The sequence below is a fragment of the Nicotiana sylvestris genome, chromosome 3 (assembly GCF_000393655.2).
Source record: "Nicotiana sylvestris chromosome 3, ASM39365v2, whole genome shotgun sequence".
NCBI classification, from domain to species: domain Eukaryota; kingdom Viridiplantae; phylum Streptophyta; class Magnoliopsida; order Solanales; family Solanaceae; genus Nicotiana; species Nicotiana sylvestris.
Window position 1 is genome coordinate 190,255,837 of NC_091059.1, and position 21,543 is coordinate 190,277,379.

General features: G+C 32.9%; 2 protein-coding genes across 2 annotated transcripts; both read left to right on the top strand.

The window, feature by feature from the left end:
- Positions 1-976: 976 nt before the first annotated feature.
- LOC104231619 (IQ domain-containing protein IQM5-like) lies at positions 977-9,276 on the top strand. Its single transcript, XM_009784939.2, has 8 exons — positions 977-1,072; positions 1,398-1,512; positions 2,344-2,409; positions 2,493-2,581; positions 3,459-3,546; positions 4,499-4,732; positions 8,728-8,829; positions 8,953-9,276. The coding sequence occupies exons 1-8, from the start codon at positions 978-980 to the stop codon at positions 9,088-9,090; spliced, it is 927 nt and encodes a 308-aa protein (XP_009783241.1). The 5' UTR covers position 977; the 3' UTR covers positions 9,091-9,276.
- A 1,546-nt stretch (positions 9,277-10,822) lies between these two features.
- LOC104232377 (protein IQ-DOMAIN 8) lies at positions 10,823-13,918 on the top strand. Its single transcript, XM_009785880.2, has 5 exons — positions 10,823-11,027; positions 11,592-11,846; positions 12,733-12,960; positions 13,033-13,140; positions 13,223-13,918. Exons 1-5 carry the CDS (start codon positions 10,962-10,964, stop codon positions 13,823-13,825), a joined length of 1,260 nt encoding a protein of 419 aa, XP_009784182.1. The 5' UTR covers positions 10,823-10,961; the 3' UTR covers positions 13,826-13,918.
- Positions 13,919-21,543: the final 7,625 nt, after the last annotated feature.

Below are 21,543 nucleotides of genomic sequence, written 5' to 3' on the forward strand. Positions count from 1 at the left end.
TGTTGGCTTCAATTTCTTATGTTGAAATGGTCATGTAACTTGTACCAGTGGCTAGCAATGGATGACGTAGTTTTATTACACTTTTAAATGACGATGATAATAATAACAACTTACTGGGACTTTTTGTCGCTCTTTTTAAATTAAGTAACTTTTATATAAACTAGACCAACGATAAGTTACGGATGAACCCAAAATAGAGTCAAATGACAGAGTAGAAGTGGTAGTAGTAAAGTTAATGAAATTTAGGGGCGTTATCACTTTTAGCCTGCGCCAGAAACATTTACATTGGAAAACCGAAAAAGTGTATAAAACTTGTATAATCTTTGTATATAACGTACATAATTTATATATATACTACAACAACAACTACCCAGTAAAATCCCACATAGTGAGGAATATATATATATATATATAAATTTTATACCATGCGGCCATACAGTATTATTTTTTCAAATTTAAATGGCAGGGAACAAATGGTAAAAGTCAATGAAGGACTTACTAGTCAATTGGTGTAAGAAGAGCAAGGGCATCGCAGAAATTCACATTTGCGTATATTCTATTATATGCGAAGAGATCGTTTATGTCAAGTGGTGTTATTTTTTCCTAATTATCAGTTTCTTCATAATATTAATAAATATATTTAATAAAAAAATCAACGAAATGGTATTGCCTAATACAGCTTCGTTAAACCATAAAAGTACATCCGCCGCTGTACACCACTCTTATTCCACTCATAGAAACAAAATAGAAGTTTAGGGAATATGAGAAAAGTTGGAAAAGAAACATTCTTCCACTCATAGCAACCCATTGGAAGGATCAAAAATTATTCAAAGGTCACGTACAATAAGCTACAAAAATTGACCTTTAATTCTTACAATTACAAGTCTCTCTATCTAGCTCCTTTCTTGTCCAAGTAGTATATAGTATTGCATTGATAAGGCTTTTTAGTTGCACTATATGGTTCGATTAACAAGAATATGCATATTGAACTAAGACAAAGGAAAATGGAAGCACAAGAACCAAATGACAAGCCAATTTCAGAAGAAGCTCTACGTATCCTTGAGGAATTACGGTTATTTCTAATCTCTAATCGTATATTAGTTTTTCGTCATTTTGAGCCGAGGGTCTATCAGAAACATCTTCTCTACCCTTTCGGGGTAGGGGTAAGGTCTGCATACACACTACCCTCCCCAAATTCCACTAGTGGGATTTCACTGGGTCGTTGTTGTTGTTGATTCTCGTATATGTATAAAAAATTTCATCAACTAATTTGATGTTATATATACATTTTAGTATGTTATATAAAAAAATATACACATTTTATATATTTTTACAGTATTATGATGTAAATAGTTTCGACCGCACGCTAAAAGTGATATTTGCCCAAAATAATACAGGTGGAAGACATTAGATTTTGCTGCTCTTAGACAAAGCTGTATATCTTTTGTTGAAAATGGAAAGAGAGAGGCAACGGTTTCACGCTGGGCACGGGCAAAGACCATGGCTTCAAAGGTATTCACTTATTGCAATGGAAAGAAGACTTCTAAGTCATTGTTAATAGTCCAAAATAGGGGTGTCAAATAGACGTATTCCGTAATATTTGATCGGGTTAAAACAATAAACATGTTGAGTCGTAACTCTCCCAATGTTTGATTAACATAGACGCCAATTGAACGAAACAATACGTCATAATTCAGTTCGATCAAAGTAAAATCTTTTTTAATATGTTTGTTTGTTCTTTTATTTTTTCATTGTTTACCAAATCAAATTCAGACAAAAATAATTTAATTATCAAATAATCAAACCAATTGAAACTTTTTTCTATTTAACAAAAATATTGCAATGAGAAAAAAAATCATTTTTTTTTAATTGTTAATAATTAGTTTTATTATGGGTCAACTTGAACTATATATATGCAGTTCAAACTAGTTACTTTTATATGAACTAAACTTGTGTTATGTCCAAAATGACCCGCCAATGCATATATTCCCAACTCAATTTTGCTTAAATCTAGGCGTATTGAGCGAGTTATATTTCCGTGGGTTAAATTTGACACTCTATTTCATTTCCAAATAGAATGCTAAATTCTGCTTCCCACGTATTATAATAAGGGGTTGTTTGGCTACATGGATTAAGAGTATAATCTCGAAATAGAATATGAGATTATATTTATTTCATGTTTGGTTATGAATATTAATTAATATAGGTAAAAAAGTTATAGCAAAATAATGGTGTAAACTAATCGCATTGGATGGTATAACAATCCCAAGATTATAATCAAGAGATTATTAATATTTGTAACCCTCTTTTGAATCAAACCATGCTTTACTTCTCACTATGTAGGTTGGAAAAGGCTTGTTGAAGGATGAGAAAGCTCATACATTATATATTAAGAACTGGTTAGAAGCTGTAAGTGAAATTAATGAGTTCTTATTCTGAAATTCATCTCTTATAATAATTTTCTTGACAAAGTTTCTTTTATGCATATTCAGATTGATCCACGTCACCGATATGGTCTCAACCTACATCGTTATTATGATGTATGGTACAATAGCGAAAGCTCACAACCATTCTTCTACTGGTATAATATTGACACTATGGGTGTGTTTGGTATAACGTCCAAGAAAATGTTTTCTGTGAAAATAAGTAGTAATCTTATTTATTTTTCGGTGTTTGTTACGTAAATTAAGGAAAATGACTTCTCAAGAGTGTTCATAAATAATTTAGATATAATAAATATGAAGCCATAAACTTTCAAATCAACAACCTTCCGAAACCACAAATTTTATAAATTTTCGAACCGCTAAACTTTCAAAATCACGGAATTTCGAACCCGTAAACTTCCAAACGCATAAACCTCCGAACTCATAATTTTGGAACTTGTAAAATTTTGAATCTTTAAACCGATAAATAAAAAATTAAAGCTGAAAAATATATTTAAAAAATATTTTTTTCGGGGGGGGGGGGGGGGGAGAGGGGGACGGGGCAGTAAAACAAAAAAAAACAGAAATTTAAATTACAATTTTTTTTTGTGCGTGGGTGGGGTGGGTGGGGGGGGGGTTTTGGGGGTGGTCCAAAAAACAGAAATTTGAAATTGCAAATAAAAAATTAAGGTAAAAAAATATTTTTTTGCGGTGGGGTGGGGGTTGGGGTGGAAGAGTATTAGGGTGAGTGGTAACGGAAAAATTGAAATTAAAAAAAAAGCCTTTTTGAGAGAGGGGGTAAGGTGAGTTGGTGAAGGTGGGGAAGGTTGAGAAGGAGTTTTGGACTTCCAATTGGAGTAAAATGAGTTCATAAGAAAAATATTTTCTAAAACATTAAAGTCAACCAAACACGAGAAAATTAAAAAATATTTTTCGGAATACCAAAAACAAGTTTTCTTGATATTTCTACAAGCTCAATTATATTAAATGGCTGACTAGTTATATTTTTTTTCGTGCAACATTTAAAAAATACAGGCTAGATATTGGTGAAGGAAAAGAAGTTAACGCCGAGAAATGTTCAAGGAGTGATCTACAGTCCCAATGCATCACGTATCTTGGACCAGTAAGCCTTTTTTGTCAACTAGCTAATCTGATTATAATACTAAATCGGAGGGCGGAATCAGAATTTAAAGTTCATTCTGAAAGTGACATCAAACTCTTAGTTCATTTTAACTATTATATTCACAACTAACTATTTGTATATTATGAATTTTCTCGTAAAAATATAATCTTAAGCAAAAGTTACTGAATTTATGAGAATCCTTAGCTAATATTCTAGCTCCGCCGTTGCGCTAAACATTGATTTCATTGAGTACTTAATTAAATTACCACATGGAAAACACATACTGTATCTATTACGGATACATTGATCACAAAATTCTGATAAATTTATGATGGAATATATCAATGTGGACTAAATTTGTGACGAATAAAAGGATTCGTGAAAATTGCATCACAAATTGGTGAGAATGAGAGTCTATCAAAATTTTGTCACGAATTTGTGACCGAGCTATATATGTATCTGTCATAAATTTGAGATGAGCGAGGAGATTTTTAGTCCGTTTGGACATAAGAATTTTTTTTTTTGTGAAAATTTTTCACTTTTTTTCGAAATCATCATAACATTTTCAATTTTCACTTGAAGATGAATTTTGGAATTTTTCGAAAATTTGAAAAATTCCAAAAAGCCGTTTTCAACAATTTCTCTCAGATCACTCTCAAAACTTCAAAAACAACCCAAAATTATATTCATGTCCAATCACAACTCTAATTTTCAAAATATTATTTTCACTTGAATTTTTTCCCCACTTTTTTAGGAATTTTACAATTCTTATGTCCAAACGCCCACTTTGTCACAAATTTATTAACAAGATTTTTTCGTTTTATAAAAATAAAGTCTATGAATGACCGTGCGAATTTGTGATGGAAATGGGAATTTTGTCAGAAATTTTTACCAAGCATATAAATTTTAAATTATTGTTTATAACGTTCGATTTGTGCATTTAAATATGCAGAAAGAGAGGGAAGCATACGAAGTAGCTCTGGAAAATGGAAAGCTAATTTATAAGAAAAGTGGTGCTTCTGTCGACACTAATGTTGAGGGTACACAATGGATTTTTGTGCTCAGCACCTCAAGAACGTTATACGTTGGACAAAAGGAAAAAGGCAATTTTCACCACTCAAGTTTTCTAGCTGGAGGTGCTTCTCTTGCATCTGGAAGATTGCTTGTCTCTCACGGGGAACTCCAGGTACGCATATAACAACATGATTCTGATTCTGAGCGTCAAACTTGAAAGATGGAATTGAGCATAACATAGAAATAATTTTTTATATATAAAAATTATTATTTTCGTAAAAAAATAAATAGTGAAGTATATTTAAATTCAAATTCAAAAGAGTAGCTAATTATTAACAACACATAATGCATTATTTATTTATTTATTAAAATTAAATTCAAAAAAAATAATTATTACCTAACCTAACCTAACTAACTTTGTCCTAAATTACCAAGTGGTGTGTTGTGAGGCTTTTTCTTCTTCTTTTACTAATACTAGTAGTCGTACCGCGCGATGCGCGATTAATATTAAAAAAATATTAATTAAATTAAATTATGATCAGCTTGTTTGATCCTATTAGATCGTATTGCTTTAATAAAATTCAATTGTCATCTTGTTTGTCAATACGATATACCCAATAATGAAATCTCTATTAAATCAAACGTACTTATATAGTCAGTGAATAACTTTTTTGTTCTATTTTTCTTTATTATATTAAACAATATTTAGTATTCGCTTTCTTTTTGTAATATATGAGAAGATATATAATTTATTACTATTGAATTTTTTTTTTTAAATTTTATTATGTTGTTCTTAATAATATTATCTAAATTTTAGTGAATAAAATCTATGTTAAACTAACGGGACTTATACAGGCAGCGCATCGAATAACGTTTTTGTTATGTATTTTTCTTTATTATATCTTTCAATATTTAATACTATTACCTTGTTAATAGAAAGTTTCATTAGCATATTACGTTATTTAATATTTTTCTCTGAAGTTTTTTTTATTACTTTATTTTTGTTTTTTTATATTTAAATAATTTTAAAACTCCAACTTAAAACTACTCCCCAAATTGAATTGGAAATTTATTATTTTTTTAATTTTGTTTTTATATTAAAATTATATTAAAATTAAAATTAAAATTCCAACTTGAACTACTCCCCAATTTGAATGGGTAGTTTTTTTTCTCTTTTTTTTCGTTTTTTATAGCTTTTTTATTTTAAAATAATTTAAAAACTCCAACTTGAAACTACTCCCACCCAATTTGAACGGGTAGTTACTTTTTTTTATATTTATATTTTTATTTTCTAATTATAGTTAATTATAAGATATCTATTTTTATTTTAAAACTCCAACTTGAAACTACTTCCCGATTTGAATGAGTAGTTTTTCTTCTGTTTTTTCCGTTTTTATAGCTTTTTTTTTTTGCTTTTTGATTTTAAAATAATTTAAAAATTCCAACTTGAAACTACTCCCACCCAATTTGAATGGGTAGTTATTTTTTTATATATTTGTTTTTTCGTTTTTATATTATAGTTAATTATAAGATATCTATATTTATTAATTTAAATAAAGTAACCAATAACTAATTATTAATTAAAAATAACTACCCATTCAAATTGGGTAGTTTTTTTTCTCTTTTTTCGTTTTTTATAGCTTTTTATTTTAAAATAATTTAAAAACTTCAACTTGAAACTACTCCCACCCAATTTGAACGGGTAGTTACTTTTTTATATATTTATATTTTCATTTTCCAATTATAGTTAATTATAAGATATCTATTTTCGTTTTTATATTTAAATTCAAAAATAATAACCAATAACTAATTATTAATTAAAAATAACTACCAATTTGAATGGGTAGTTATTTTCTTATATATTTATATTTTCGTTTTTTTATTATAGTTAATTATAAGATATCTTTTTTATTTTAATTATTTTAAAACTCCAACTTGAAACTATTCCCCGATTTGAATGGGTAGTTTTTCTTCTGTTTTTTCCGTTTTTTATAGCTTTATTTTTTTTTTGCTTTTTGCTTTTAAAATAATTTAAAAATTCCAACTTGAAACTACTCCCACCCAATTTGAATGGGCAGTTATTTTTTTTTATATATTTGTTTTTTCGTTTTTATATTATAGTTAATTATAAGATATCTATATTTATTAATTTAAATAAAGTAACCAATAACTAATTATTAATTAAAAATAACTACCAATTTGAATGGGTAGTTATTTTCTTATATATTTATATTTTCGTTTTTTTTATTATAGTTAATTATAAAATATCTATTTTTATTTTAAAACTCCAACTTGAAATACTCCCCGATTTGAATGGGTAGTTTTTCTTCTGTTTTTTTTTCCGTTTTTTATAGCTTTATTTTTTTTTGCTTTTTGATTTTAAAATAATTTAAAAATTCCAACTTGAAACTACTCCCACCCAATTTGAATGGGTAGTTATTTTTTTATATATTTGTTTTTTTATTATAGTTAATTATTAATATAGATATAGATAAGAAATCTATATTTATTAATTAAATTAAAGTAACCAATTAATATATATATATATATATAACCAATTATATATATATATATATATATATATATACATATATATGGTAGTTTTTTTAATTATTTTTATTTTAGATATATTTAAATTAAAAAGAATAACCAATAACTAATTTAATAACTAATTATGTCATGTGTCATTCTATTGTTCTGCCATTTGGCTTCATGAGGTGCTTTTGTCGTCTGCTTTTAATTATAGATAGATGTAGATATAGATTATGGGATACATTATAAATTTATTACCTATTTGTAGGTAATTTTCACAAATTAGATTTGTTAACTATTTTAAAGATTCAGGAATTAATAGCCTATAAGATAAAAAATTATAAATGAATATTTGTAAGAAAAGAATTGATAATCCAAAGAAGTATGTAGATAATTTGCTTTAGTGCGGAAAAAGAAGAAGATGATTTGGAAAGTACAAGACATTATACAAAGAAAAAATCAAAAATAAGAAAAGTCAATAAAGAATTTAGAAAGTTACAATATGATTCATATATGTGATATCTTTAAATTTAAAAGAATAGTAAAAACTAAAAACAACAATGTAAAAAAACAATACTTAAATCAATAGGGGATAATTGGAAAATATAAATATATAGTGAGGATAGTTTTGTCTTGAATAAATTAATTTTCTGCTTCTGCTTCTGCTTTTTGGAAGAAGCTAGAATTTTCTGCTTCTTCCCAAAAGCAGAAAAACTGCTTCTGCTGCTGGCCAAAAGTACTTCTCTGTCTTGGCCAAACAACTTAAATTTTTTAAGTACTTTTGACCTCCTAGAAGCTTGGCCAAACATGCTCTTACATGGGTTCAAGCGGGTTCAGTTGAATCCGTTTCCTCGAAAATTAAATGTCTCAAATTTACCATTTTCCCTCCTTTACAGGTTACTAATCTATGTTTGTTATAAAAATTACTTATAATAAATTTTTAAATGACGGACCTATTAATGTTGTGTATATAGTAGTTAAACTTGTAATTGTATGAAAAATCAGCTTAATTACTGCTACATACTTTAGCGGAGTCGGATCTAGGATTTAAACTTAATGGTTTTAGCGTTTAAGATTCTAAATTATTGAAGTAATTGAACATATTATATTTTAAAAGTTATGAGTTCATATGTTACGAGCCAAATTAACCAAGCACGCAAGTTGTGCGTGAGTAGAGGACTATTTTGTAACTACCATGTTCTTTGTATAAATAGAGGAATAAGACTTAATAATTATATGGTGATTTGATAGTGAATTTGTTTTTTTTTTGGCTAATGATATTGAAATTGATATCCTCCCCCTTCTTCCTGCGTTACGTTCTTGTTATCGACTCTGTCAACGATGTCGGCCAGTCCACTGAAAAGTCTGTTTAGGTACCATTCTTGCTCTTGGTTCCTTAGGATTTTCTATCTTTTCCATTTGAGTTGTAACATCATATTTACTCGTTGTTGCAATTTTAGTAAACTTTTACACATAAATTTATATTCCATTGTGGGTTTAATTGAACCCGTCGGTATTATCCTACATGTTTGGTGTTTTTCTTACTTCAAATTTTAGCATATAGCATATCGTTGTTGTAGTTATTGCAACATATATCATTTTGTTGTTTATTAGTGCGTTCCTGTTTCTTGACAGGCTATATGGTCATACAGTGGTCATTATAGACCAACAGAAGAGCATTTTGAGGAGTTAATAAGCTTTCTTACGGAGCACCATGTTGACTTGAGCAATGTTAAGGTCAATAGTAATTGATATTCTGGAAACCTTAATTTTGTTTTAAATTAGTTAATCTGCAATCTATAAATTAATTGAGGGATTAACTAACTGTAATTTTTTTTTTTTTTTTTTGTCTTAATGTAGAAATACGCAATAGATGATGATATCCCTCCAGGGATCGCCACAGTCGACAAGCCAAACATCTCAAGCTTTACAAATGAATCAAAAAATGATGGCACCAACATTTCTACTAATGATGAAACCATTCCACATTCTGCCTAGACCAAGGATCAAATTAACAGAGTAGCTGCAAAAAGAAAATGTTTTGGACTAGTGCAATTTACAAAAAAAATAATAAGAGATGTAAAATAAATTTTTTAAATAGGTCGCTAGTTCTATCAGCGACCTACATTCTAACTCCGCCCCTAATTGTAGGGGCTGCAAAGAAAAATGCAAGCAGCTTCATGTAAACGCAAGTAAATACGACCTACAGCCAGTCATTTAGTAACTTTGATTGCCTAAGAAAATAAATATTTTGGTTTCCCTTTTAACACCGTTGGAGTATTTTTGTTGTTTTATCCCAAACATGTTTTCTTTTGAAAATAAAACAGGATAATCAAAACATAAAATAACTCTCACAATAATTTAAACCGGCCAAACGCCACCTTTACCTCTGTTTGGATATGTGTATGGAAATTTGAATCTAAGATGCAAATTCAAATCAAGTTCACTTCAATCTTTATTTGGAAATTTGAAATTCTCTAATAAATGTCCAGATGTCACGAGAAAATTGAGCAAGATATAAAGAGGGAGGGACACCAGCTGATTCAAAAGACGAACTGCCCGATTGGCATATTATATTACTCCATCCATTTACTTTTATTTGGCACATTTTGACTTTTCACGTTCCTTAAAAAATAATAAATGAAGTGTATAATTGACCATGATATCCATATTAATTGATGCATATTTTATTAGATTTGAGAAAATAATTTAAAATGAGTAATAAATAATGTGTGTACTTTCTTTGTCTTCTCTTGATATGCGCAAAATATCAAGTAAAAATAAAAATTTATTTTTATTATACATGCCAAGTAAAAGTGAACGAATGAAGTATCTTAAAATAAAATAACTAAAAAGATGGTAAATATAAAGGGAAATGAAGTCTATTTTTTGAAGTTATTGCCCGGTGGAGATGTCTTTTGGATATTTCTCATTAACTTTCATTACTTTGAACTCTCAATATTTCACGCAACCTTTTCTTACTTTCTAAAAAAAATATTTTCATGCGATATTTGGTTAATTCATATTCGTATTGGAAAGTCTAACTTGATTAAATATTACCTATTAAATTTGATTCAATTCTCACTACTCTAATCCAATACCTATAATTAAAGATAAAAGGATACTTATGATGACAACATTTTCTTACCTTATCAATGGATCATATTTTCATTCAGTAAAAGGACAATAAAAATTAATAATCTTTTTATTTGAAGATTATTTGATCTTAATATTTACAATTTACTCAATGACATAAGAAACATGCAAAACTCACGAATATTTTTTGATACCTTGGAGTAGTATATAACTTATTCAAAAATGTTCTTTAATTTCTTAAATTTGATGTCCAATCTTCGTATAAATTAAGCCAGAGGGAGTATACGTGTATAACTAACTAGGACCTCGAAGCCAATTACCAAATTGCCCACGTTGGAGGCAGAGGCGCGGGGAATTTCTTTGATTATTAATAAGTGTACTTTACACGAAAATTTATATAAGGCATGTTTTAACTACCTTTTTTTCCGGAAATTCCTTTCACTTTCCCACTAATATTCGTCGTATGTGTCAGCTTAAACTAAGGGGGGAAGGAGAAATGTCAGCCTATTACTACGTCGTTTCACTTTCCACTAACTATCCGTTACAACTTTCCTCTTTTTTCCTTATCATTTTCGAATTTCAAAATTTAAAACCCAAGAACCCCTCCATATATCTGTAGTAATTAAAACTCCACAATCTCTTCGAATTCTCAAATCCCAACGTTTCTCTTTAATTTTTCAGACAGCATTTTCTTAAACCCCTTTGTCCCTCTTTACTTCTCTGTCTGTTCTGTACTCCTCAAAACTAAAGTACATTCACCTTACACAAAAAACATGGGTGGTTCAGGGAAATGGATCAAATCATTAATCAGTTCAAAAAAGAACCAATCCAATGATCCTGTAAGTTTGTTAGAATCTCTGAGTTGAATTTTTCTTTACTTTGTTTCTATTATTTTTTTGAGAAGAGGACCTTGACATAACTGGTAAAGTTACTGGCATGCCACTAAGAGGTCACGGAAGTCATGAAAACAACGTATTGCAAAAATGCAGGCTAAGGCTGCGTACAATATACGCTTGTAGTCCGGCCCTTCCCCGGACCCCACGCATAACTGGAGCTTTGTGCATTGGGCTTCCTTTTTTTTTTGTTTCTATTATTTTCTTGAAATTTTTTAATTAGACGTTAACGCTTTGATTGTAGTTCTTATGTTTTATAAGAGTGGTTTAACCTTTTAAAGATTTATACATGTAGAAAATAATAGTACTTTTTATTATTTGTATCTGCATAGTAGTACTTTTCATCTACTCTCTAGCCGAGAGTCTGTCGAAAACAACATCTCTTCCCTTGTTGTTGTTGCTGTTATACCTGCATAATTTTGGCATGCAATAATTTTAATTGGATTAACGTGGTCAGTAAGGATTCATATAGCTGACTAAACAATTGTCGTATTTTGGGGGTTTGTATAGGAGAAGGGTGGTGTCAAGAGCAGAAAATGGAAGCTGTGGAGAAATGCATCTGGTGGAATAGCTATGTCGTCGTCGAAAGGTGTAAAAGGTGGTGGCCATTTGGGAGATTCAGAGGGGTCAGAGTCGTCGTTCATGTCTGACACTACTTTGGCTGCTGCTATGGCTACTGTGGTCAGGGCTCCACACAAAGATTTTATTGTTGTGAAAAAAGAATGGGCTGCTATTCGAATTCAGGCTGCGTTTCGGGGTTTTCTGGTAATTTTTATGTTCTCCCTTTTTGCAATCTCTCCATATAAAAATTTGTTTGCTACTTAGATATGAACATGAAAAGAAGCTGATTTTTTTTTCTTCATTAAAATGGGGGAAGAGAAAGCTTTGTTTTGGAGAAAATGTTGCTGAAACAGAATCTGGAAAAGTTGCATTTTAAATGGAACATATTTAGATGAGTATATAATCAAGAGCCAACTGTCTCTTATAGTTAGATATAAAAAAAAAGGGCAGCCCGGTGCACTTAGCTCCTGCTATGCGCGGGGTTCGGGGAAGAGCCGGACCACAAGGATCTATTTTACACAACTTTACCCTACATTTCTGCAAGAGGCTGTTTCCACGGCTTGAACTCATGATCTCCTGGTCACAAGGATGTGTTATACTTACATATGAAAAGAAAATGAATTTCTTGCATTAAGTGTGGAGAACGACGAAGCACAACTTTGGAGAAAATGTTGCTGAAACCTGAAAACAGAATCAAGAAAAGTTGCAGTTCTAGAAACACATCTAGATGAGTGTATAATTAGGAGGCAACTGTATGGTTGGATTTTGATTGTCAAAAGCTTACTCTTAGTTGAATGATAATACTCCCGTTGCCAAGACCAAAAAACTAGACCTAAAACGCGTTAAAAAGTTAAATCCTTATGGTTTTCATGCTCGTCTGAGAAGAGCTTAAATGGAGCGACATAATCAATATTGATTCATACAACCAACGCCAAGTTGCTTGGAATTGAGGCATAATTGCTGTCATATGGTATTCTTGATCTCAATGTAGAGACATTCCCATGCTATATCCTTGTAATTTTTTCCTCCCACTTGATCTTTGGTGAATGGTTTATGCAGCTAATGAGATTTTTTTTGTACTGATCGAAAGGCAAGGCGTGCATTAAGGGCATTGAAAGCAGTGGTTAGGCTACAAGCTATATTTCGTGGACGACAAGTGAGAAAGCAAGCTGCTATGACCCTCAAGTGCATGCAAGCTCTCGTTCGCGTTCAGGCCCGAATGAGAGCCCAATGCACTCAAACATCTCTTGTAGGAGATGCAATGAAAGGATCTCTTGCTGATAACTCTAGCCAAGCTGACCCAATTAAGCAAGCTGAGGTATCAATAGTTTCAGAACTGAACTGGATTAAATTAGTGTTACATCAAAGTTTCTAACTTTGGGTTTCTCAGGGTGGATGGTGCGATAGCCCTGGCACAGTGGACGAAGTAAGGTCTAAGTTAAAAATGAGACAAGTCGGCGCAATAAAAAGAGAAAGGGCCATTGCATATGCACAACAGGTAATGTATTTGTTTTCTAAAACATCTTATATGACAGTGGTTTGTAATTAGATGTAATTGTTGTCTAACTTATCTATTTCAGAAACTGAGAACGAACCCAAGCCCGAATTCAAGAGTAAGAAAAGTGGAAACCTTAAATAAGATTAAGGCTAACGGGGATTCAAATTGGTTAGAGCGTTGGATGGCGAATAAGCCTTGGGAAAGTAGATTGGCTGACGAATTCCATACTGATGCATCGGGGATGACCCCAAGTTCTAGGAAGCATGAAGATTATGCGGTTGGATCGGAGCGAAGTTCAGTAAATATTAGACGAAACAACGTTTCTACCAGGATATCTACAAGAGGGCCAATGAGTTGTCAAATAGTCAATTCATCTTCTGAGCCTTATTCGGAGTATTATCCGTATGATGATAGCACGTCGTCTTATTCATCCTTGTCAACTTCTGAAGAAGGAAATAGCAAGAAGCCGAGTTACATGAATCTCACGAAGTCTATTAAGGCAAAGGTTAAGCAGAGAAATACCAGCTATTTGTCTCAAAGTATGCAAAGGAATTCAACTGATAGCTTACAATTCAATAGGAAATCAAGCCCACTTTCGAGGGTGATAGCGAGGAGAAGTGCAGATTGTGATCTTTATTCAGTTGATCTGTGTAAGGATCTCTACCCTCCCTCAAATGCATTCTGATCAACTAAATTTGAAAGGCGAGGGCAATCGATGTTATAGAAAGGGGTTTCGTTGGTGAATTTTCTTTGTTCATTTTGCGCAACAGCTTGTTGTCTTGATAGTGAAGGAGTTTATTTTGTTTACAGAATATTAGTCTTAACCTATACACAGGCGCATTAAGTGAGATTTTACTAGCTAGCTGGTGAAAGTTTACTCTAGAAGTTTGAGTAACAATGTCAAGTGTGATTTTCATGTATTATACTGTGAAATATTGAGTGTTTGTTTCTGACTTTATATTTGTCTCTGGCTCAGAAAATTCTGTCTATTCTTTCTCTTTTTCCTATCAAGCTCACTCTTTATTCCGTAAAACAACTGCAAATTCTTAACAATATTTAAGGGCTCTCAGAAACATTTATCAAGGGCTTGAACTACTACATTTAATACATAAACATTCTGTTTCAGCTTTTCAGATTCGTTCATATTCAATAGGGGTAATAAAAGAATTAGAACTGACATGTACAAATAGAGAAAAAAATTACTTTCATTTCTTATCGACGAGTAAAAACGAAATTTATCCATGAGTTCTAATATTGGTGCAATGATTGAAAGTGAATGAAGAGTTACTTCGGCAAATTTTTGGCTAGCTAAAAATGGACCATATGCATCAAAATCGGAGCTACAATATTAGCTACAAGTTCAAGAAAACCCAGTAGCTTTTGCTTAGTACATGTGTTTCAACAACAATAACAACAACTCGGTAAAATCTCACAAGTGAGGTCTGGGAAGGGTAATGTGTACGCAGACCTCACCCCTATCCTTGGGAGGTAGAGAAGATATTTCCGAAAGACTCTCGGCTCGAGAAGAAGAATAAGAACAAGTAAATAACAACAACAAGATAGGGAAAAAAAAGCAAATGAAATAAAGCAATAGCAATAGCAACAAGAAGTAACACGACACAGTACTAAAAACCGAAGCGGAAGATAGTAATAAAAAACAACCCTAATACTAGCATTCTAAGAATCGAACACAATATACTAGTCAGCTAGCCTTAATAAACCTGGAACAGATAAAAAAAAACACTACGACCTATTACTCTTCTACCCTAATCTTCGACCTCCATATCCTCCTGTCAAGGGCCATGTCCTCGGTAAGTTGGCTTAGTACATGTATTGGTATTAAAAAATTCATTAAATATGTATAAATATTTAACTGCAAATCAAATAACTAAAACGAGCTATGAATTCAACGACAAATTTAGAATACATAAATTTCAAATCCTGGCTCTGGTCCATGAACAACGAAATGATAACAATATATAGGGCATGAATTTCTAATAGGAGAAGAAATGATAATGAATCTCATATTGAAGGTTTCAAACCTCCTCCCAAATTTCTACTTCAAATAGACTACTCGAGAGAAGGATATCGTTGGTGAGTCCATCTCAAAAGATATATACTAACATTGGAGCGGTTTAGAACGGAATCTTGATTTCGTTAAAAAATAAAAAAGTTTGACTATACTAAGATTTTGAGCTTCAACCATATATGTTATGCATGTGGAGATTTGAAACTTATTGTTTCAGTTTAAATTAAGATTCCGCTTGGGATTTATGTAAATAATATTTACATTATCAGTGTAATATAATATGTTATAGAATAACTTGTCGATTTTTCAACTTAATAATCTCACTTATAATGAATGGTTACCTTTAGTTATTTTTTAAGTGATATAAAATAGAATAAATGAATGATTATAGGTATTTGAAATAACCTTTTTTCGGCCACGAGGAGAAAGAAAGACGCTAAGTCTGTTAAAGGGTTGTGGTCAGAAAAGTTGGTCTATATGTAACTATGAGAAGGTGCAGTTCACTATACAATTTCCTCAGAGCATTTGCTGGGGTGTGCATACAAAATGTCCCGCATTGACGGATGAAAAGAAGTTAAATATGTGAAGTCATTTATAAGAAACTATACTAGCTTGGTCCAAAACAGATTCTATCATATCATGTTAACTAGTTAAAAGTGCCTTTGGTAGGCTTAGCCCAAAATTTATATTAGAGCTCATGGTTCGACGAAAGCATAAAAATATATATAAAGTGATGGCGTGAGACTCGATTTACTACCTTTACCAATAGCTTGGAGACCACATGCCAAGAAGAAGCTGGCCTATGAACGTCACTGGCCATAAATACTCAGATGATGTGATTGAAACACAATTAATTAATCTCCAAATAAGCCCCAAAAAGGTGTCCTTGGACAAACTTAGCTCACCACATCGTATTTTGAGTGTATGTTTACTATATTTACTAGTAGTTTCTTGTGGATTGTCCTCCATTTGGGTTTTTCTTATACTGCTCTAGGGACGGTCATTACGAGTCATTTGGTACGGTGGTGAGATATTTTAGAATATTTCTTGTGGTGGGATATCTCATGAGATTAGCTAATACCTCAAATCAAACATGAAATAAAGTTAATCTTAAACTTTCTTCCGAAATTATTATTCTTATTTCATGTACCAAACGACCCCTTAATGTCTACTTAAACTGAAACATATTAAAATTGAAACCAAAATAATAGAGAGTGAAAGTGACCAGTACCAAAAAGCTATGATTTTGTAGAGAGAAGCCAAGAATATTGATGGGAGTTTCCTTCATATTAATAAGTTGAGAATAAGAACAAAAGTGAAGCAAAAGGGGTGTCCCCTGATGGCTCAACTAATAAAGCAAAACAACACCTTCTACCATTAATTGTTGCATGTGCAAACTAGAATTTCAAGAATCTTGTTTGGTCCTTTTTTCTTTTTCTTCCATCTCAAGCATAAAAAAAACACTATTTTTTCTTTCTTTCTGAAGCAAGACTTGAAAAACAATAAAAGACTATTTCAAACATTTGGTCCCAATTTTTTTACTTTTTGTTTTTTCACCATCAACTGACTTTGAATGCTCATTTTCAACGACGGTTATTGGGATATCTGTAGCATTTAATGCAGGTTTCTGCTGGTCGATATATTCCAAAACTGAGTACATGATCCAATGCCATTGACGAAACTGCTTCCTCTTTATAGAAATCTACTCATGTTAGGCTCCCCCCCCCCCCCTTGAGGGCATCCCATTGTAAAAAAGTAAAAAAAAAGAACTAAGGTTCTTCTTCTCGTGCTCCGCTTTTAATGGCTCTCTTATGCTTTTATTTGTACTATATTTTCATATTACCATTGTTTACCATCTTGATAAAAACTTATCTCTACTGGCAGGAGCGGATACAACGTAAAGTTATCGGGTTCAACTGAAACTAGTACCTTCGGTATGAGGCATGAATTTATTTGTAAAAATTATTAAAGTTTAATAAATAGTATATATGAACCCATAATTTTAAAAATATACGGTTCAATGCTAAAAATTGTATATGTTAAACCTATAGAATTAAAATCCTAGATCCGTCTATGTCAACCGGGTGCTTACACCAAATCATACTAATCTATCTTTGTTAAGTAATAAATTAAGATGAAATGTATTTGTAGACAATAAATTTGTGTCGAGAAAATAAAATCAAGACCGAAAAATATTGCAACAATCGTAATATTTTATTTCAAATATTTGAGTGTTACAATCTCTATGATTCCTCTGATTCTTCTTTCCAATTGTAATTAAATTTAAGGGCCTTTGAGCTTGATCTTGAATCTATATTTGTTTTCAAGAACGATGATCTTGTTCTTGAGCTTGAGCTTGAGCTTGATTGCTTGAACTTGATCTTGATTCGTTCTTGAGATTGAACTTAATTTCTTGAACTTGAACTTGTAGAGAAATTTGCGGCGTTTGATCCACGAGCTCTCTCTTGCTTCTTGTTATAACTTTTGGTGTTTTTTCTGGATTATGAAGACCCCTATTTATAGTTGTGGAAATGAGGAGTTGTGATAAGAACAAACTCTTTCCGACCAATCAAATTGAAGTGTGACATGGCCGCATTTGATTGGATAGAACATGTCACTTGCATCGTGGCAAGATTTCATTGGCCTTTTAGTGTGACTTGCCATGCCTTGTCATTTTGACACGTGGCATGATCCTATTGGCTCTTCCATTTGACTTGGCGCGCCACGTCATTTGACACATGACACCAAATTGGGCCTCTAGGAAGATGACATCTTGGGCTTAATGAAGTGAGCTCATCACTTTAGCCTAATTAAATGGGTTAGCCCATTGGATTAAGATTTATTTATTTAGTCCATTTATATTGGACCTATATAATTAATTTATTTATATACTAGCCCATAATATTTATTTGTACTAGTATATTTAAAATATAGTCCAAATTATTATTGAATTTAAATTCAATAAATTTTACATGACTACAGTATTAATTGACTATAATTTACAACAACAACAACAATAACATACCCAGTGTAATCCCACAAGTAGGATTTGGGGAGGTAGTTTGTACGCAGACCTTACCCCTACTTTGTGAAGGTAGAGGAACCGTATTAACTATAATTTACTGGTCACGCCCAACTCTTCCTTGTAAAAAGAACTAAGCGGTCGCTGCAAACATAATCCGGTCTAACTGTCCGGAGTCGAATCCCGCAGAGAACTAAGGTTTAGCTATAGCTGCTCAATATCGCTCAATATCGCTAAGAAATACAAGTCTAGACAATTTTAATTATGAATATTGTGATTTTTATTCTAAACTAATTAACAAACAAATCTAGAAAGTAGTAAATTATTAACAAACGAGAACGAGAATGAAAACAAGATTAAGGTGTAACGACACGAACGGTCATTTTGAACACTTGCACTTTGCTCGCCAGTTCTCAGGCATGACTAGCCCCGTGTGATGTATTATGACTTATGTAAATCGTCGGTTTTGGTTTTCAGGATAATCGGAATAGATTTAGAAGAACAATTCACAGTTTGAAGCTTTAAATTTGAAAGGATTGACCAAGTTTCGATTTTTTAGTATTCGATCTTGGATTTGAATTTTTATGATTTGGTTAGCCATGTTAGGTGATTTTGGACTTGAGAGCGCGTCCGGAATGTGATTTGGAGGTCCGTGGTAGATTTAGGCTTGAATTGGCGAAATTGAAAATTTAGAATTTCCGGTCGGCATTGGAAATCTTGATATCGGGGTTGGAATGGAATTTTAGAAATTGGAGTAGGTCCATAGTGTCATTTGTGACGTGTGTGCAAAGTTTTAGGTCATTCGGAGGTGATTTGACAAGTTTCGACGTCGTTTGTGGAATTTGAAAGTTTATAAGTTCTTAAGTTTGAATCTGAGGTTAATTTGGTGTTTTGGCATTGTTTTGAGTGATTCGAAGGCTCGACTAAGATTGAATGATGTTACGAGATGTGTTGGCATGTTTGGTCGTGGTACGAGAGGCTCGGGCGCGTTTCAGATTGATTCCGGGCATTTTTTCCTTCATGTTTCAATGTTGTATTCTGCTGGTATCTGGTGTCTCAGTTCTTCATCGCGTTCACGAGGCAAGTGTTGCGAACGCGTAGTATATTCTTATGGTAGCAGCAAATTGTTCTTCGCGATCGTGAAGTATGTCCTGTATTCGCGTAGTGTTAGGGGAGGACTTCTTCGCGTTCGCGTTTAGGATAATGCGTTCGCGTTTAGGATATTGCATTCGCATAGAGTAGAGCTAGGAGCTGGGCTGGAGGACCTTTCTTCATCGCGTACGCGAGGTTTAGGCCGCGTCCGCGTAGTTCTGTATCCAGTGTGTATCGCGTTCGCGAGGCTGGGTCCGCGAACGCGTAGAGCATTTTTGATGGCTGGTGTTTTTGTTCATCGCGAATGCGATGGTTATCCTGCGTTCGCTAAAGATGAAGCCTGGGCAGAAAGTATAAATAGAGGCCTTTGCGATTTTTAGCCCATTTCTCACCATTTTTGCTCGGTTTTGAAATTTTAAGAGAGGATTTGAAGAGGGGTTCAAGGGATAACACTTGGAGATAAGGTTTTTGAACTCAATACTCGATTCCTATGATGATTTCTAACTATTTAGACATGAAATTAATGGGATTTAATGCCTAAAATTGGGGAATTAGGGCTTGAAATTGGAGAATATAAACTGGGGATTTGAGGGGCCATTTGAGGTCCAATTTTGATGTTCTTGGTATGTATGGACTCGTGGGAGAATAAGGATTCTATTGATGTGATTTTTATCAGATTCCAAGATATGGGCCCGGGGGTCAGGTTTTGCAAATATCAGGATTTTTGAGTTAATTTGACTATTTTCGCTTGGGCTTTGTTCCTTTAGCGTGTATTAATGATGAAAAACTGATTTTGGCTAGATTCAGAGCATTTAAAGACTAATTCGAGAGGGAAAGGCATCGTGGGTTAGAGTTTGGACCGATTTGAGGTAAGTAATGATTGTAAATGTTGTCCTGAGGGTATGAAACCCCGGATTTCACATCATTGTGCTACTTTGAGGTGACACACACACTAGATGACGAGTGTAGGGTCATGCACCAATGGGGATTGTGACTTGGTCCGTCCCATACGACTGTTAAGTCGCGTATTTGATTAAAAGCTATTTGATATCATTGTGCTTTGGAAAATATTACTATGTTTTGGGCTGAATGCCATATTTGGGCCTCGTGCCAACTGATTTGGACCATTAGGGTTTTTTTACTACTATTCATCACTGTTTTGGCTTATTATATGTACTCAATCATGCTGTATTTTACTGATTTCATAACTCAGTCGTATTTACTCCGTTTTGATACTTTAAATGATATTTTGAGCTGAGTTTCCTGTTTTACTGTTGCCCGAGTGGCTTGAGAGGTTTCTGACTGAGTAAGGCCGAGGGCCTGTGTTGTGAGGATATTATGGGATCGGATTGCATGCCACAGCAGGCTGTTACCGATTCATGATATTATGAGGTTGAGGGCCTGATTGATTTATGCCATGAGGTGGCTTGTTGTTATGTGAGGCCGAGGGCCTGATTGATTATTCCACGAGATGACTTGTTATAGCGCTTGGGCTGTAGGAGCCCATCCGGAGTCTGTACATCCCCAGTGAGCGCGGGTACCCAGTATGAGTGATGTGATGTAGCCCGAGGGGCAGTTGTTGATTCATGTTATTGCCCGAGGGGCTGTTCTTGATGGTCCGATGGCCGATTTTTAGTACATGCTTTGCCTGAGGGGCTATTTACATTTCTACCCTTTTCTTAGTGTTTTCATCACTCGTTTGAAACTATTGAACGATGTTTTCATCACTCGTTTGAAACTATTGAAAGATCTTTTAAAAGGAAAGGTTTTACTGAAACTGAGTTATTTTAGGAGAAAAATGGTTTCTGTACTTTTTTTGGGCAATGTACGGGATTTGTTATAGTGTTATGACGTGAAATTATGTGTTTTCTTACTGCTCAGCTTTCATTTACTTTTATTATTTACTGAGTTGGCGTACTTACATTACTCCCTGCACCGTGTGTGCAGATCTAGGAGTTGTGGGTAGCTATAGTAAGCATTGATTTTCCATTCAACAGGATTTCGGAGTCGACAAGGCAGTTGCATGGCGTTCGCAACCCTGTTCTTCTCCCTCCTATCTTTCCTAGCTTTAGTTAGTATGGTCTTCCAGTCTTGTTTAGACTTTATTGTATTAAGACAAAGATGTAGTTGCTCGTGACTTGTGACACCCCGATGTCGGGCTTGTGTATCTATTCTGCATTGGTCAATTAGACTTACATTATGAGATTTCTTGTTAATTAATGTCTTAAAGATGACTTTTATAGAATAATGGTTTGATTTG